Below are 19,320 nucleotides of genomic sequence, written 5' to 3'. Positions count from 1 at the left end.
TTTTGCCTGCATTGTGTATATATTGTTTTATTCTCCATTCAAGAACAGCAGTGAAGGTGAGGGTTAGCTGGATGATGTCCGAACGTGCGCTTGAAATTTTCAATCTCAAAATATAATTTCTGTAAGTTCAATTTTTTTGCTTATCTTACATATTGTGTAAAAGTAATTTTTTTTTTCCTTACATTTTTTCTTTATTTTTTGACTGGTGACTGCTCCCTCCTCCCGAAGGACCCATGCAGTCACTTACTCTCATGTTGGGACCCAAATATGTGCACTTTTGTTTCTTCCCCCGGCCATGTGCTTCCGGGGTGGCTCACTACAGCATTTAAACTGCCTCTTGTCCCCCATCCCCTCCATCACTTTTATAACACTTCCACTGGTGAGAAACTTTCTCCTTCTCCTTCACCCCTTCCGAGAAAAAAAAAAAAGTGTCTAAACTGTCAGCTGCCCTCCAACCCAGATGCCATATTTAGGATACAAATGTGAAGAGATGACAGCGTTGTAAAATGGAGCCCGTGCTGAGATTATAATTAACATTTCCAACCTACATCACTCTCCCTCCCACTTCTCCTTTGCTCTCCCCTATTCACTCACTCCTGTACGATAAATTGGGGGGGGCGGGGGGGGGTAGTGAATAGAAGAAGAAAGAAGAGAAGGGGAGAAAGAAAAGAAAGGGAGATGGAGGAGGAGGAGGAGGAGGAGGAGAGAGTGAGAGAGAGAGGAGAGGGTGACCAAACGGAGGGAGGGAGGGGGAAACGGCGTATGCTTGTATACAACCCTGATTTCCATTTTTTTCCCAACTCGTAATGTATTTAATTCAAGTGAAACGTAATCATGACGTGTCGTGTCATTAATCTCCTCGCCGCCTCTCCCGTAAGTACACTGAGTCTTTACTTTCAACATATATCCTATATCTTCATTTATCCATTTCAATTTTTCCCACTACTATGTTTACATAGCCCGTGTGTACACTTTTACACTCGGTGGCATGACACGGCGGTGATGAAACATTTCCAAAAATGGAGAATTTAACTGCGACTCTTGTTGCCTTTTTTTTTTCCTCCCCTCTTCTCGCTCGCGAGCGGGATAATGGTAGTTGTTGATGTGTTTTGTATCTCTCTGCTTCTTTCATGTGCAGTTAGCTCTCTCGCGCGCGCACACAAGGAGAGACGCGCGCGCGTGTTAGCATGTGGAGTGATTGGCATGAAGCACGTATGTATGGTATGCATGTAAGCGCGAGCTCGCTCGCTCCGGACACACTTTCCGTTGGGTCATGTATGTAAAAGCCCGGTGTTATGTAGGTGCGCGCGTGGACGACATGCGTTTTAGCCTCGTCTCATGTCCGTGACGTGACCGCAAAAAAGAGGAAAATAAGGGGAGAAAGAAAACCGCTGTTTTCACCGAAAAAGCCCCCTCAGCGTTAACAGTTTGAACTAGTCGAGTCGGTAGGTCGGGGCGATTTTTAACGCCACTTTAAAATGGTCGCAAGTGCTCGAAAAGTCGCTCGGAGTGTTAAAAACAGGAATTTGTTTCGAATTTAAGCAACTTAAAGTAAGTTGGGAGCTGCTGTCAGGAGGAGTGAATTTGGGCAACTCTGATAATAAAACAATGCGATGTTCGAGTTGGAAAGTGAACCAGAGTTGATAGAATTCGGATGTGAAAGCATGAGGGTAAAAGCCACATTTAAAAAGTGTCTAATTTTGTGTAAGTTGAGTTGAAGGTGACCGTATTCAGCCCGACTAATTGTCTTTTGTCGGACGCACATTAAACGGCATTGTGTGGCTCCTTGTTAGCGAGATAAGCGTCGTCACTTTCATTTTTAGCTTTGCGCAACAACAAAAAAAAGCGTCTCGAGCGACGTTATTCCTTCCACACTTTTTTTTTTACTACAGTGTTTACTATCAGGCGTTTAGCTGTCCTAACATCGCCTCATAAAGTAGCTAATAAAGTGTAACCTGCAGGTTTGAATCATGTGAAGACAAGATACCGGGATTCAGCTTTGATGTTAAAAATAAACGTGTTTTTTTTTTTTTTCGGACGCGGTGGCTTTTTGGGACGGATGTCGTTTCGAGATTGGCACAGGGTTAAAAATGAAATCCTGATGACACTTTTCTGTTTTTTGTACCTTCCTCCTTTCCTTTCGCTGCTCGCTCGCTCGCCTTTTTCTCCCCTCCCTTAATCTTTTGTATAGAAAATTTAGGAACAAAATGGAGCAGGGGAGAGAGCGATAGATGGGCTGACATGACACTCACACACACACGCCACCCCTCCGACTTCTCCAAACTACACCCCCGTCCCCTCCTTCTGCTCCTCCGCTGGTGGTGTTTTAATCGCATTCTTTTTCTCTGGGATACAATCTACGGGGCAGGGTTAATCTCGTTTTAGTCGGGGTGTTTATTAGTGCATTGTTTGTTGATGGTTATTTATTTCATTAATGTGCCTCTAATTGAGATGGCCGCGAGAGGAGGAGGAGGACAGAGAGGGGGAAAGAGCGTGCTGAAAATGGTTGCACGTTATTGACGCACATCACAGGGGCGAGGAGGAAATTCCTCTCGAGATAAGGCGCAGACGTGTCATCTGGCCTGACCAAAAAAAGACACTCCCGTCGCCCTTTTCTATATCCAATGGAATATGTTTAGGCATTCTGAAATGCCCCTTTTTTTCTTTTCTTTTTTTTATATCCACCGAAAATGTCACACTCTTGAGAGCTGTGTGTGTGTGTGTGTGTCCAGAGGAAGTAGGTTGACATTGCTGACTTGTCCTATAATCTGTCGGTTTTTAAAGTAACAAGCAGGGCTTAAAAAATGCATTTTAAGTTTTGACGTAGTTATGTTATATATGAACAACTCTCAATGGTCCGTTTTTAAGTTTGTTTTGCTTTGTTGGCTGTCAATCAGCGAGATGACGTAAAAAATAAGTTTCTACACCCCAGTGTATCTGGCGACATCGCATAAGTTTTTGGGATAAATTTATTAGTAGTATTTCTCTTTTTCCTCCTCATTTTCGTGTTTTTAACTCCAATTTTGCCATCAAATATGTTTGCTTTTAATAAAATACGCAGGAGCAGTTTGTGACCAAATTACGTTTTTGGAAAAACACATTTAGGGGTGCACTCCCTAAATTGGCGATATTGATCTTATCCACTGATCTTATCTACCTCCAAATATCTGAAAATCTGTCACCTATTGCTCTGCCGTTAGCGAGGGCAGACCGGCCCACCAAGTTCAAGCTGGATGTGCACAGTTAACAAGTCACCCCAACTTAGAGACTTTCACCAAAACAAAATTGGTATCGGCCAAAATCCAAATCGGCAGGTCATCCTTTTTGACGATTGGTGATCAGCCAGAAAACTGCAATTCCATTGACATACTTTTGAGGTCCCTTTTTTTTTTCTTGCAGACCTGATGGACCACCCACTATTTCTGGACAAATATATCTCCAAACAGACTCATGTGTCCAATGAAGATCATAAAAATCATGTTTTCTGTCAAAGAGAGTAGCACTTAGAGCTGCCACGAGTTTTACTAATGCCAGCCAATCAAGTCAGCTCTTTTGTCCCGTGTGACGTCATCAACCTAAATAAACACAAAACAGAATTTGTGGAGGTTTTTTGTTTTTTTTCTTCAATGTGATTTTAGGAAAAGTCTTTAATTTTGTGAAATATGTTGTTGAGCTACATACTTTATTACCTTTTGTTTTATGGTCAGTGTATATTTGAAAAAAAATAAATAAAATACACCACTGTATAGTGCCTTTAAATTGAAATAACTTATAAAGTGGTGGCTACAAAAATGAAAGCTGATTTTATTTATTTATTTATTTTAAAGTCTTTTGTAGCAGATTCCTGATCTCCAGCTTTTGTAAAGCTTTCAGCTGCGGATTCAGACTCTGAGCCAATTTTCCTCTTTAAGAACAATAAGAAGACGTGGGAACAGCTTTCCAAGCTTTTTCTGTACTGTCCTGCCTCAAGAGGTCATACATTAAAACGGTTTTACAACGAAGGTTTACCAATGAAAAATAAAAACAAAGTTGACTTTTTAAACCGTCTTTAGCTTCACGTAATAGCAGTCTGACCAGTTTTGTGTAGAAATGTCACACATTTCTAAAGCTCTGTGTGTGTCCCCATCAATATGAGTGCAGTTTCACGAAGAGGCTACCAAAGGGCTGCCAACAAGTCCAAATCTAGCTAAAGTTGTTAAAACACAAAATGTTCAGTCTTCCTGTTTTCTGGTAAATTTTGGCTTCACCGCTCGTCCTCTGATTGAAAAAACCACAGACATGTCTCCACATGTCACTGCCAGTTGTTTTCTTTTAAACAGCTTCTGATATCTTTCTGCTTCCTCTGACCTCAGTCTAATACACCACCCCGACACTAATAAGTAACCAACTTTTATGTTTTTCATTCAGTAACATTACCCACACTGAAGAGTGCTCTTGAAAGTGTGGTCTGGTTCAATAATCGAGCGGGATCGGATTTGGGAGTTTCTGAAAAGCTCAGTTTCATTTGGTTTTTAGTCAAACATCTCATCCTTCTCAACTCGTGCATGGCAGAAAACTAAAAAGTAGGAGGATTAATGTCGTTTTACTTCATATACAACACAGAGAGTTGAAGACTTCCCCCTTCACCTCTACAGGTAGTCTGCTTCTTCGTAGCAAGATGATGATGATTTCATGTGAAACCCTTTGCAGGTACTCATCAGGATCCAGCTGCACTAATGAACATTAAAAACGGGCCCAACATTAAAAAGGGTCTAATGGGTTTTGCTCATTCAGACCCCTATCTGCTTTTTGTGTTCAAGTAGTGTCCTCCTGCTCCTCCGCCACCATCAAGGCCGCCTACTTGCTATCTTTGTGCGCATAGTGCTGCGCTGTACTTGAGGGGGCCACACACATACGCACACACACACTTACACACACCATCCAATCCAGGTGGCTCCTGGGAACAAGATTGTATGCGAAGGAGAAAGAGATGGAGTAAAAGGGAAAGGAGTGTAGCACCAATCAAGGCCTCTGATTGATATAATTGGGTCATTAGTGCGCCACGGGAGAGGCACCTGCTTGCCCTCAGTTAGGGAGAATCTACTGCATTGTGACATTTTGAGACTGTTGAGAGTTCTGCCTGCTGCTAGGGATTACTGTGAATTTAGAGCATTAGGGTCTTACTGATGTAGCATGACACTTTTCGCAGATCGTATTGAGTTTGGAGACTACTTTTCAAACAATCTAGCATTGGAAGTGAACAGATGGAGTTGCAATTTCAGAAAATACAACAAAAAGGTGAAACTCTGGAGAGCTTTTTTAGTTTTAAAACGGGGGGAAAAAAAGGCCTGTGAACAACTGAAGCCAACGCTGTATGTTTGCTAGTCATTGATCCGACGTCTGGTCGGAGACGACAGTAACTTTAAAGCTCATTACTGAAAATGTTTCCTGCCAACAATCAGCTTACCATAAGGAATAACATTTTACAGATCTACTGAACTGTTTGGCATCTTTTACCACAACTTAAGCTTTTCAATTTCGTTTTCCTGTACAAACATATGTCAAGGCTGCCTTTAGGGACATCTTGGGATTTAATACCTTGCTTGAGGGCACTCAACTTCATTGCATTAGTGGACATTTAGCTCCTGAGCCATGTAATTACTTCCAGCTAATATGAAATCTCATCTTCTACGACACTTATATAACCGATTTTCAACTTTAACTTAAACTCTAAAAGAAACCCTACAGGGAAAATTGATTGTTGTCGATCAGCAGCTAAGAAACTTGACTAAAAAAGTAGAAGAGTCTCTGGTTTGGTTCAGATATCCATTGCCACGTTGGAGACTCGAGATCAATTCCTGCTTTTGTTTCCTCCTCCATAGTGACCAATAGGACAATGAGCAGGACTGTGCCGTTGTTTGCTTTTGCTGACTGAGCATTTTTCTAAGGAACAGTTCAGTGCAGAAGTTTGTAAGCACTCAACATGTATGTTAATGCCTTTAATTTGGGCTCTTTAATGGATAAATGTATTTCGACCCATTTTTTTACAAGATGGGACGATCATACAACAGGCAATGATTCTCCAAAGCAAGACTTGAGTCTTGCTGTCAATCTTCTAGGTCACACTAGGTCAAATTTATGCACACATTGTCAAATATATACACACATCCATGCAATGAGATTTGATGAGATGACCAATAGCAAACCAGATCTTTACCATAGGTTTTTTTGTAGAACAGTATACACTAGCAGTGTTTCCACTCACCATATTTGTGCAATTTAACAGAAACACGTAGCTTTTGCTACAAATTTTTTGCTAAAAAGATAAAATAAAATTGTGGGAGCTAAAATATGGTTGTTTTGTTGTCCATATCGAAATTGGTTTACTTAGCAAAACTGCAACGGAAACACTTTTTTCACATCATGAGTCACATGATGAACAACTGGATATTGCCGCTGGCGCAAATCACAAAAAAGACAATGACAGGAAGTAGTTGGAAGACCAGGGCACGACATGATTTTTAATGACTTTTCACCTGAACAGACTTATACACCTTCGACTTTAAATGCGTTTCTTATTTAAAGGAATTGCAAAATTGCGTTTCTCCTACATCAGCAGAATATTGGCAAAGTTTTGCGCCTGTTAATAATGGAACTTTAGCTAGTTAGTACTTGGGTCAGAGCTATTCTGGAAGCGTGCTTACCCTGTTTTCAAACCCAGTTTTAATGTTTTAAAACATTTTTCTGTTGTGAAGTCGTACTGTCTGCATTTCAGCCATCTAGCTGATGGCATGAGGAGATGCTAACCTCCACCATGTTTGATAGGTCGTACAACGTTCTCAGGTTCAAAAGCCTCACCTTAAGTTCCCCATGCGTACTTCTAATTGTGGCTACATAGCTCAACCTTTGTCCTACATGACCTCAAAATGTTTCTCATGAGTGCATCTGGCTTGTCCATGTGGGAAGCTCCAAATTTTCAGTCATCCATTTTGTAGCTTTTTGGTGATGTATAACATTAGCATCAACAATGGTGTCAGTCGATGGGCAGTGTGTTGTGTTTAACTGGAGCACAGAAGTAATGTCAATGGAACATATTTTTTCAGTGTCAAAAGGATGGAGAAATATATATAATAAAAAATGCAATATCTGTAATTATCGGCTGTCAGTATTGGCCCAAATGTTTATGTCGGTGCATCCCTAGTTAAAACTTGATTAGAGTTGGTTGTTTCATTCTGAAAGGGAGCCCACCGACATCTCACACCTCAACCCCACTGAGTTAGAAAAACATCTTGGGCATGTTGGGCGTCAACAGTGCAGTTGTTTCATACATAAAGACTCTTCTCCTAACTCAGTTGATGAAGCAGAGATCCAACAGAAAACCCTTGTTCCTTTAAACCTTTGAAATATTGTAAAACTCCAAATCTTCTGCTATACAGAAATAAGACAAAAAAAACAACAACAAAAGTTTGAACTATTTGTCATCTAAGTATTTTTGAGACGCACCCATTTGAGTTTACTGGCTGATACCAATTTTCTGTTTTTCTCTGGCTTCTGACCTTGACTACCTACAATAAGAGCTACAACTTATACATTGTTTTAGCAAAAAGACAAATGTATCAAACGCTGATCATAGGAAGAACAAAACTGGTGCAGAAAAAGGAATGTGTAGCTGATTTCTCTTTAGGGTTTTTGAAAGCTTTAACCTGTCTTAACAATTTTTGCCAGTTCCAAAATGTTATTAAAACTTTAAGAACAGCATTATATATATTTTACAGCTCTCTTGCTGTGGGTTATCATTAATTGTGAGAGGGTGACTTCACAGTGTTTGTGAGAAAGAGCAGGTGCATTAAAACTAAGTTTTACTATTTTGAAAACAAAGATAAAACAATTTTGAGTTGTTTTACAGCATCTAACTTCTTGCTAGTCTGGCCATTACCTTTGCAATACCACTCAGTTATCATCTCCCTTCAATGCTGTGTCTGGGATTTCTCCCATTGAGCTCAATTTCTCTGACTGAATTTCAATTAAGTCGTTCAGCAAACAGAAAAAGGTAAATCCTCGTCTCTTCTCTGCAGAGAATACAAATGTTAGCTTTCCAAAATTAATAGATTTTCTAAAAAGCCACTGACATTTTTAACTCTGCTGGTTCTGTGATGAGAAATAATAAAACAGCCGCTGTTCTGCAGCATGACTATTCCTGTTGTCCTCTGAACTTGGCTCTGGGTCAGTTTTCGCCTTTGTTAGCAACAAAACGTCCCTTAGGTTGGTATAAATACCTTACTGAAACTTCGTTCCTTGCAGAAACATCCACACTGAAGAGCACTGTGCCTAGTGAGATCTGAGTTCATTCACCAATTGGAAAAAGATTGAAATTTTGGGTGTCAAAAGTCAAATATTGTTCTATTGTGTTTCACCTGTCCATACCTTTGTATATTTCTGCTTCAAAATTCAAATGAAAATGACAAGATCATGGTCGCTGGTCAGAGCCCACCTCAGTTTTCTATCATTACCCAGTCGAATTATAGGTTGTAGGTGCATCACTAAAATATTCATCAGAACATGATTAAAAAAATAAATACATAAAAAAATCCCCCCAAAATGTCGGATGTTCCAAAATGAGCATATCAATATTTGGAACGTGCAAAATTGTGTCAAGGACCTTGTTCTTGGTAAAACAGAATGTAATTGTAGTTTAAAAATAAACTTATGACATAACTTTCTGTCAAAGGATCTAAAACATATATATAGCGTAATGTAGTGCGCTTCAAGCAAAGTGTCACTTAGAAGGAGAACACAGCCTTAGTAGATTTCCCCAGAGTGATTGAAGAATCTACTCATTATTACTCTACAGTCACTATTTTCTCTGTTGTAAGGATTCTTGTGCGTGTTCACGTGTCTTATGTGATACACAAACTCCACAAGGAGGTCATGGCGTAGGGTTGGGATTCTTGGGACTGTCGTTGCTCAAAGGCTCTTTAGAGGAGGATGGGAAGAATTTGGAAGTGTTTTGGGCCTGATTGACGGTATCCTGGATGGATTTGGATCTATGATTAGGGAGGATTGATCATCAGGTAGATGTTACTTTCATCTGCAGAGGTTCTCATCTCTTCCCTTGCTCTGGTTCTCTGATGTTGAGCCCCAGCAGGTGATCTTAAGAACAAGAACTTTCCGTGAGAACACACCGAGTTATTTGCTTGAATCTTTTCTTCTCTAAAGGATTTCTGTCTTCTAATTCCAAATCAGACGAGTCAGTCGGCACTTCCCACTCAGCCCTTCAGACGCAGCGTGGCCCGTGTGACTCGGAGCCACGGTCTTGTTTCTTTCTGCTGCGGCGCTATGATGTTTCCGACGTTCAAATTCGCTCGCTCAGATCTGGCACTGTTGCGACGCTCCCAGAACGGTGTGCTGAAGCTGCGAGTGAGTGTCAGCTCGTGTTCTCCGCCGGAGGAGGAATTCATTCAGAAACAGAGGAAGCAAAAGCTTAAGAGGATGTCAAGAGGAGAGCAAGGAGGAGTTAAGTTGTAAGGGTAGAAAGGAGGAATCGAACCAAAATCATAAGACGCTTGCTTGGTGTTTCCTCTAGGTTTCGCTTACTGAACTGACCTTGGCATGAAGAAGCAAGAGCCGAAATCAGACAGGAAGTTCTACAGCGTTCTGACATATTTCCAAGAGTGGGAACCGACATTCCAGTTCTCAGCAATCTACCAACAGACAATATTGAGGCAATTTTTCTTCCGTTTTCACACCAAAATGGTTTAAAAGAGCCACATTTTCGCCACAAGAAAACCGTTCAGTGACATCTGTAAGAAGTTAACGGCAGACCCGCAGTGGGAGACTCTCATCCTTATCTCTGGTAAACGGGAGAAGAGGGGGAGTGCGAGCCAGGCAAAGTTGAAGTGAAGCGCCAGGGGTTCAGGGAAAGGTGAAATAAAGGAAATGAATACCGTCTGTGGGGAAGTTCGCCACGTGACCACGCCAGAAAGAAACAGGACCAGATTGTACGGTACCTCACGGAGAACAGTCTGCCTGTACTTCCTTCTTTCTGGTTCTTTTTCTTTTTGTACTCTGTGTGTGTGTGTGTGTGTGTGTGTGTGGTGTCTTCCTTGTGTGTGGTCCTTCTCTCACACCAAGAGTTATCCCCAGAGGACACCTTACCTGATACACTCTTCCTCTCAGGAGATGATATCAAACAATACAGCTGGAACAAAAAACCTGAAGGGATGAACTTAGAAAGATACAATGCTGTGAAACAAGTATTCTCTCCCCCATGCAGATTTCTTAACCTGAGGAAATACAAAAAGAAGTCTGATAATTTCACTTATTAAGGGCAAAATATTATCCAAACCAACCTGCCTCACCGTGTGAAAAGTAATTGCCACCTAAACCTAATGACTGGTTTTGACAACCTTAGCGGTAGCAATTGCCCTTGAGGCGTTTGCGATAACTGTCGGAGTCTTTGACGTCTCTGTGGAGGAATGCTGACCCACTCTTGCCTGTTGAATTCTTTTTATTCAGCGACATTGGAGAGGTTTCAGGTCATCCCCGAGCTTCTCAGTTGGATTAAATTACAGACTGAAGGTGGTGCCTTTTGAGATCTCTTAGTCGGTACCACCAGGAAGATGCGATGTTGCAATCAGAACTATTAAAACATATTCCTTCACCATTTTAAGTTTTCAGAAAATCTGACCAGTCACCTTAACCAATCACTGCAACCAGGCTGAATTTTGACCAATCCGCTCGGCCCCTTTCAAATTTAACTTCCTGTTTCATGACATCCCAAATAAATACACGGCCAGTATTACCGACACTGACACCAATACTTTTTACTGTTTAACTTTGAAATGACATTTAGGTGTTTTGGTGGTTTTTCCTCTGAATTATATCAAAACCTTGGAATTTGAACAAAGCTTGTAGGTTTCTACAAAATACTTTAATAATATACAACACCAAAACAAACTTGTGTTCTTTCATAAATAAACTGCAAAAAAAAAAATCTAACAAAAAAACCCCCAAATCAAACCAAAATATTTTTTGAGTGGACAAACTACACTGCAAAAAAAAAAAAAAAAATCATAAGGAAATTCAAAACTAAAGTTTCCATTACAATACCAATACTCACTGGATATTAATATTATAGATATTTTGGATCGTTACGCTGGACTCTTCTTGAAAGCAAAACTTACAGCATTTGGCTTTTGTTTTTTTTTTGTTGTTTGTTTTTTTTGTAGAAACCATTTTGAGTCTTTTCTTCTACTGTGCCTACAGTTTCACAGTAAATTGAATCACCAACATGGGATTCTTTCGCATTTGACAACTCCTCAGGACAAGGTTTGATTAGGATTAAGGGTGTCATTTCAAGAATGTCCTTGAAAGTGTTACATGCACTTAGAATATTAGCTATGTTAAAATCTTGTCTGTTTTGGAAAGGTTATGTGACACTTTTCCACATAACCATTGCAACACCATGTTATGTTATGGTATTAAAAATGTACAACTTTGACTGCAACGTTTCAAAAAGTGCCACAAAATCAGTAATTTTAGGCTGCAACAATCACAAAAAAAAAACAAAAAAAACATTAGGACATCCTCAAAGGACCGTTTTGCCTACTTCATGTTGTCAGACAGGCTCTATTTCAGTTTTTTTTAGAGTGTACTGGTGAAATAAAACCTGCCTTTCCAAAAAGAAAAAACGAAAGAAAGAAAAATGGTTATTTGCAGTTAATTTTAGACTCAGTAAGGGAAATGACTTTAGCATATGGCCAGATTTACCCTCTTTCTTTCTTCAGTTAAATTACAATCATTTGAAATCTGCTCTGTATGTAGTCAAGTTCTCTTTGCTCAATGTTAAAATGATGTTTCTGATCCGAGGCATTTGACTGGGAGAAGAGAACCAAAGCCAAAGGAAATCTGTTTGAATTCTCGTACCGTTTGACACCACTGGGTGTAATCTCCGTGTGCCTTTTACCAATCACTACTGTACATTAAAACAACGGGAGGTCACGGAGACAATCGCATAAAATTAGGCTATAAACGGTGGATAACATTACCCAAGCCCTCTCAAAATGACACACATTAAAGGAAAGCTGAGCCGATTTTGCACTGCTGCCCACACGCATCGTCAAAAAAAAAAAAAAAAGTGAAATGCTCTCACACCCTGATATTTACATTCACAATGCGGAGCTTGCTGACATGTACAAACCCGCGCTCGCCGCCTTCTCTATAATACTGTTGGTATTTAGACAGTGTCATCAAAACCTCCCCGAAATAAACTTGTCAGAACATATTGGCCTCTCGCTCCTTTTGGCAACTATTTACCAGGGATGTGATGTATGACTCAGCAACCTCCTCTTCTCCGCGCGCAACTTTCAAGTCAAGAGGGGTTATCACTATTTAAACCGTGCAAAGGCGCTCAGGTTTTTTTTTTTTTTTAGAACGGGGCGGTGGTGGTGGTGATGGTGGCGGCGATGGGTGGGGGGTCATCAGTTACCTCATTGCCCACAAAGTTACGCTGCAATTACTGTAATGACAACATCACTGCGCTGCTTAAACCGGCAGCACCGGCGCTTTTAAGCTGTCATTACCTTGTGTCATTACACTCCCACATGAATGCTGGGAATTTGTCAGTGAAGAGAAAGATCTACAAGAGAGTGAAATCCCCTCCTCTCCCCCAGTACCTCGCAAAAGTATCCACTCCCTCTAGAAAAGTGGTATCAGTACATCCAGTTGGGAACACTTGTGGGCCACAAGAGCCGTTTCTTTTTCTTTTTCCCATCAGAAATGCGGTAAATTAGCTTTATTTTTATCTTTATCTGCTCAACAACAAACAAAACGGGCAAGATTTTTTTTATTGACGCAAACAAAAGGTTAGGCACAGGGTTCTGATTGTTTCTGTGGACTGAGTCTGTTTCTGACTAAAGGTTGCTGGATGTTTGTGGAACAACCACAAACCGCACAGTAAATAGAGCTATGAACTGCTTAAATCTTACTTTAATTAATGAAAACAAATCGTCCATCCAAAGCAACCGCCCGCCTTGAACGCCAGATGTGCTGCGTTCTAGAATAACGGTGGGAAAGCGCGTAAAATCTTTCAGAGGGTCGCAAATGGCCCCTGGGCCTCACGTTGGACATCCCTGGTATTTTTCGCATTCTGTTGCTCTACTAATACAAGCCTTAAGTGTGCTTCTTTGGAGTTTCGGGGTTGACCAAAAACTAGCTCGTAATTGTCAAATAAAAAGTTTGTGGTGCACATTTTGGTTCGCCTCGCCTCATTCAGACACCCCAAAATTAAACTCAGTTGTGAACTATTTGCAATTCAAGGAGAAACCCAATAAAGGCCACAGGCTGTGTACTGGGTCGATGTAGCCTAAACAGAAATTTCACATAAGACATTTTAAGTCTCATGTGAAGGAAATCTACTCCGGCATCCCTTCCCTAAACACACAAACCCCTCTTGACACTTGGTGGCGACAGCATCATGCTGTGGGGGATCATTTTACCCAGCATGCCTACAAAGATTTAAAACTGAAATTACACCAGTAACCTAGCAAAGTGTTGAGAAGATCCAGCTCATCGCTGCTGCCATGCTGAATATAATTTGCTGGAAGGTGAAGCTCAGTTTCATATATTAGTAGCCTCTCACTGTGTTTCCCTCCATGACGCTGCCACCACCGTGTTTCACTGTAGGTACTGTGTATGTGTGTGTGGATAAAATACATTTTCCATCACATGTAGCATTTTTTTGCATTTTCCTTCCACTACAAAATTATACGTCACTTTAATGTGAATAAATAAAATGAAATAAAAAAAGTTGAGTAGTGTGAATACTTACATGTTTTGCCACCCGACCAGTCCTGCCGCAATAATCAATAAATCAACTGATCTCATAATAAATTAAAATGCCTCTTTTTTGAAGAAGACTTCACAATTAATTTTATTTGTTGTTTTTGTCTATTTATTTTGGACATTTAAAACATCTTCCAGTCCCGGTGTTAAATGTTCATCTGAATTTAAAGTTTATTAATCTGTCAGAATGTATTCGAGCATTCTTATGTCCTTATTGTCGTTATTTTAATTGAAAACTGCCTCAATACGACAATATCATCATTTATCGCGATAACGTCTGGGACAATTCATCGTCCAGGAAAATGTTATTATGGCATCCGACTGCTAAAATCACCACAGATCCCATCAAACACACATTTTAACGGGATCTGATCCTGTAATTGTCTGTCTGCCGGAGCGACTAGCTGGTTGTTTTGGGGGGATTTGGGATTACAGCCTCCACTTGGAGAGCGTCTCCTATATGAACCCATAACGTGAATAAATGTGCCTCTTGACCACGTCTAGAAGCGCTTCAGTCCCCCCACCCCACCCGTTCCTCTGCACATTCCTTGGTTCATTTGCACCTTTTGTTGTTTCTGTCTCTGCTCCACCCGATTTCAATCTGATTTCTGCCCCTCCACCGGCCCTGGCCCGCCCCTCCCCTCTCCTTCCCTTTCCTCCTCTCTCCTCCTCCTCTTCCCTGCATCCTTTGCTGCACCTTATCGCCCGCTCTCCATCTATCCAAATTTTCTTCATTGGCATGACAGGGACCGGTGGTTGGCGACAGCCGCCGTCACGGCGGAACAATGCGCCGCGATGCTGATATTCATATGATAATAGCATCAGAGCTAAAACTGCAGAGACAGCCACACATACAGGCTTTCTTTCCTTCTTTTTTCTTTTTTTGCTTTCTGTCCTTCTGCTCATTTTTATCTGTATAATTGCTGTTTATTTTTCAAGAGCATAACATCTCTTTATATTATTGTGGCACTCTCTACTAACCTCTGTTCCAACACGCCTGTCTTTTTTAACCACCCCATTTTCGCCCCCCCTCCCACCCCACCCTGCAACACCATGTTGACAATCAAATTAAGTCATTTTCATTCCCATGGCCTCTGACAATGTTGTTCTGAAGCTGCCCTGTTTGTATATTCCTCTCCGTCTGCCTCTTCTCTTTCTCCGTGTCTGCCTCCTTTCTCATTTTTTTTTTCCTCCCTTGCTCTTCGCCATGTTGGCAGGGCCCAATCTACCAGCTGATATCAGCATTCCCTGGCACTCCGCCAACTGGCAACACTGCAGGAGAGAGAGAAAAAAAAAAAGAGGGGAGAGAGGGAGCGAATGAAAGAAAATTAGTGAATAATAGACGGCGGGAGGGTGCGAGAGGATGAGAGGGGGATGGGAGAAGAAGTATGAATCAGGGAGAGAAAGAAACGACAGACGAGAGTGGGGAGAAAAGAAGATGGGGAGAGGAGGAACAATAATGGTGGATTAAGAAAGGGCTGTGTGTGAGTGTTCATGTGATTGATATGGGGTGATATCCCTGTGAGTCATAGCTGAGCTAAAATGTCAACTGGCTACATGAGAATCTCTTTGTCATCCAGCCTCGGCGACATACACACACACACACACAAACACACACGCGCAAACACACACCTCCTGCAAACACATATATGATCCCGCCGCCATGCGAACGCCAACATATCTGCCACACCTGCGAGCACAGATGTTCTATTGTTTTTGCACATTGATTTATGACCTTTTGTTTTGTTGCGGGCGCATTCGCCGCTGCTCAACTGCACCGGAATGATGGGCATGAAAACAACAACAACAATAAAAAACCCCTCTACAGCCTGAATGTGCATAAATCCAGTCAAACCGCTGTGTACTCCCCAAAAAAAAAAAAAACATTTGGGGTGTGTATGTGAGTAAGTGAGTGAGCCTGCCAAAAAAAAAAAAGGGGGGGGAAAGGCTCAATATGCTGTATATCACACTTTACGTTTTAGCTGACGTGTTAACTGGGGTGACAGTCGCAGTGCAGGCAACACAATAGTCAAAAAAAACGCTTGCATTTGTAAATTACCTAAGCAAGTAGCCATGACTAAGCAAAGTCCAACCACACCCGAGCAGAGGATTCAAGAAATATTGTCGCGGAGGCATGCTCCCAGTGCATGGAATCCCGATTTCAGCTAAAAAAAAAAAAGCTGCTACTGTATGTGTGTACAGGAAGGGTGTGTGGGGAAGTCAAAACACTGCGCGCCCATCCTGTTTGGGACACTCCATGTCCTGCGGTGGTGCCCTTAACTTCTAAACACACTCGCATAAATGCACACCGGTGCGCAGTCACACTCCGGCTAATCGTCCCATATGTGCTGACAGTATGCGGGAGAATCCCGCGAACACATGTAGGAGGAAATGAACAGGTGCACACCTGTTACGCGTTGAGGCGCACGCGCTCACGCCCACGCAGGCTGAGGAGTAAATGAAGATCAAGTGACGGGTTTCTTTTATGTGCATACGTTAAAACGTGGATTTAAAACCGGCGAGCACGCGTGTCGTTCGTTTTGTCGTTGGAAAATGGTGATGGAGCGTCTTCAAAGTGTCTTCGTTGCAAATTGCTTTTAATCCTGTTCCACAAGAAAGGGAAAAAAAATCCTATGGTTTGATGCTCAGTATTGCAAATCATTTCCTCTTACACTTGTACAAATTTACCAGTAGGCCTTTAGTTAGATTGCTACTAAAATCCAAGATTGCATGACATTTTTGAGCTGAACAGAAACCCAGGTTCAAAAATGTTTTTTTTTTTTAAAAGCTTGATATTGAGATATTTGTGTTGGATCTTCCTGTTCACTGATTAGGTTTATTTGTTTATGTTGTCCCCAGGAAATCATAGAAGGAGGCTGCCTCAGAAGTGTTTCCCCCTCAGGCCGAGACACTAAAGAATGGCATAAGACCAAACACACTGCTAGTAAGTTTCTGCCCCTCCCTTCTAGACAAGATGTATGAGAACCTTAGTTGAATAGACACTTTTAGAAGGTGTTTTGAAAGCAGAATTCTACTTTAGTTGGGGAGGGGTTAAATATTTTAGTGATTAAAAAAAAGTTCAATGATATTTTATTCAATCATTGCTTGACTTCTGCTTGTCTTTATCTTTTCATTGATAGAGGATGGATTCTCCACCAGAATGTGTGTTGTCTCTTGCTTGTGAGCAGCCACAGTCTCCCCCTACGTTACCATCTCTTGACCACAGCCCTCAAGCCTCCTCTCCTCCACCCGACAGCCCCGTTGTCCTGCCGATCCCCAGCCCTGAACCTTCCCCGCAGAGCCCCGACACCACGCCGTATTTCCCCCTCTCTCCCTTCCCCCTACAAGAGGTCAACAATAATGACTGCCTTGATCTCGATGGAGAAGATTGCGAAGAAGAGCTAGACGGAATTCCTCCATCTCCGACCCCAGCAGTAGCTTTGTTTCCAGGAGGAAGCGCTCAAGATGCGGGATGCAACCCCGGTTTGGATTCCTCCCCACCAGACACACCGTCAGCTCCGTTTCTTGGTTACGGTGCCCTTGAATTGGCCCTTTCTTCAGGACAGGGTGGAAACTGCAGCGATGAGCTAGATCTTCAACTGTTCCAGAAGGAAACTGTTACCAGGGCAACACCTGGAGCTGGAGGGACATCGCCTGGGCCTGCACTCAAGTTTCCTTGTCATGTGTGTGGGAAGAGGTTTCGATTCCAAAGCATCTTGTCTCTTCATGCTCGAGCACATAGTTTGGACCGAGATCGAAGAGCTGCATCACTGTACCGCACTAGACCCCCCTCGACTTCCCTTAAGCAACATCTCAAAATCCATCAGAATCACAAAGATTTGCTCTCCAATCACAGAAGTCGTGCAAATCAGCGTTTACTGCCAAAAACTCTAATCCAGCACCTCACAGAGGAGGATGTCAATGGAGAGGACAAAAGTCTAGATGATGATCTGAAGCCAGACCAAAACCCAAACTTTTTATTGGATGACAGCACACCCTTGACCCCACCCCTCACAGAAGACCCTGTATCTGTAACCTCCCCTTATTCCTCTACTGGCGAGGGCTCATCTGTTGCCACAGCGCCTACGTTTCGCTGCCATGCCTGCAAGGGAAAATTCCGCACAGCTTCAGAACTGGCGCGTCACGTCCGCATCCTCCACAACCCGTACAAATGCACCCTTTGTCCTTTCTCTGCCAGCCAAGAAGAGAGTCTGGCATCTCACTTACAGGAGTGCCACCCCTCCCCGGAGGTGTCGGCCTTGTCAACAGCCTTCAACTGCAGGACCATCATTGACACACCAGTGCCCACCCCAACCCATACTCCCGCCCCGACCCCAGGTAACGCTCAGATCTCATCGGCTGCTGGAGCCTCTGCATCCCCTTCAGTGCCAGCATTTCGCTGTGATACTTGTGGCCAGAGATTTACCCAATCCTGGTTTTTGAAGGGACACATGCGAAAACACAAGGACTCCTTAGACCATAAGTGCCAGGTGTGTGGACGTGGCTTTAAGGAGCCTTGGTTCCTCAAGAACCACATGAAAGTTCATCTTAACAAGCTCGGCCTCAAAGCTGGATTGGGAACCCATAGCATTCTTGGGAATGCTGAGCAGCAGTCAAAGGGCTCTGCTAGTACGCAGACCCTAAACTCCCTGTACTCAAGCCTGCTCATGGCCCACCGAGGAGGTGGAGCCAGAGGAGGACAAGGAAGGTCTGACAGAGAAACTGGGGGTAGGATCGATATGAGTTTAAGCAAGTCTGCTATCTTGGGATACCTTGGGTTGCCCAGTGATGGAAGCGGGGCCAGTTGCATGGAAAGACTTCAAGCAGCAGCTCAGGTGGCAGAGATGGGAAACAGTGGTGGAGGCAGAAGTGGAGGTGGTGACCCTGCCAGAGGAGGGGGAACATCCAGAGGAGGTGGTACAAGTGAAACCACATCAACTATTTCAGAAGGAGGGGATCAGGCAACTTGGTGGCAGCTGGTTGCTCGCAGCCTGGCTGTTGCACAGCAGCAGCAACAGCAGCAGCAGAGACCACAGCAGCGAGGGCAGCAGCAGGGTCAGCGAGCCCCAGGTCGAAGTTCAGTGATCACAGAAGCAGACCAAATCAGGGTCTACCGATCAGGCCCAGATCCCAGAGGAGAGTCGGGAGGAGCCGGTGGGCCTTGGGAATGCCCGGACTGCGGAAAGTTGTTCCGCAGCCTGCAGCAGGTGGTTGTGCACGCTCGCGTCCATGCTCAGAGGCCGCAGAATCGTGGCACCAGTGAAGAAGAGGGGTCTGGTACTCGAAGAGGAGCGGGGCTGGGAAGAGGAGGCGGCGGCGGCGGTGATGTGAGACCAGAATCCCAACTTCACGGTGGTGGATCCCAGCAAATGGTAGACGGAAGACAGGAACCAAAACTGAACAGCAGTATATCTCAGCAAGCAGGAGCAGTCACAGGGTTCCACTCTGTTATTTCAAACTTCAAAGGTATCCCATCTGTTTTCTTGATTTCTTTTTGTT

At 42.8% G+C, this 19,320-nt stretch overlaps 1 protein-coding gene across 2 annotated transcripts in view; it reads left to right on the top strand.

The window, feature by feature from the left end:
- The first annotated feature begins 667 nt into the window (after positions 1 to 667).
- The window catches only part of znf219 (zinc finger protein 219), a 28,733-nt gene continuing 10,080 nt past the window's right edge, over positions 668 to 19,320 (top strand). Inside the window, exons 1-3 of one of the 2 annotated variants that reach the window (XM_044098367.1) lie at positions 668 to 873; positions 16,681 to 16,765; positions 16,962 to 19,287. In XM_044098367.1, the coding sequence (XP_043954302.1) occupies positions 16,965 to 19,287 (2,323 nt within the window). In that variant the 5' untranslated portion in view covers positions 668 to 873; positions 16,681 to 16,765; positions 16,962 to 16,964. Of the gene's footprint in view, positions 874 to 16,680; positions 16,766 to 16,957; positions 19,288 to 19,320 lie in introns of both variants that reach the window. The other variant, XM_044098368.1, reaches the window with a different exon arrangement.

Source organism: Gambusia affinis, linkage group LG18 (genome assembly GCF_019740435.1).
Source record: "Gambusia affinis linkage group LG18, SWU_Gaff_1.0, whole genome shotgun sequence".
NCBI classification, from domain to species: Eukaryota; Metazoa; Chordata; class Actinopteri; order Cyprinodontiformes; family Poeciliidae; genus Gambusia; species Gambusia affinis.
This window is presented reverse-complemented; position numbering and strand designations above follow the sequence as displayed.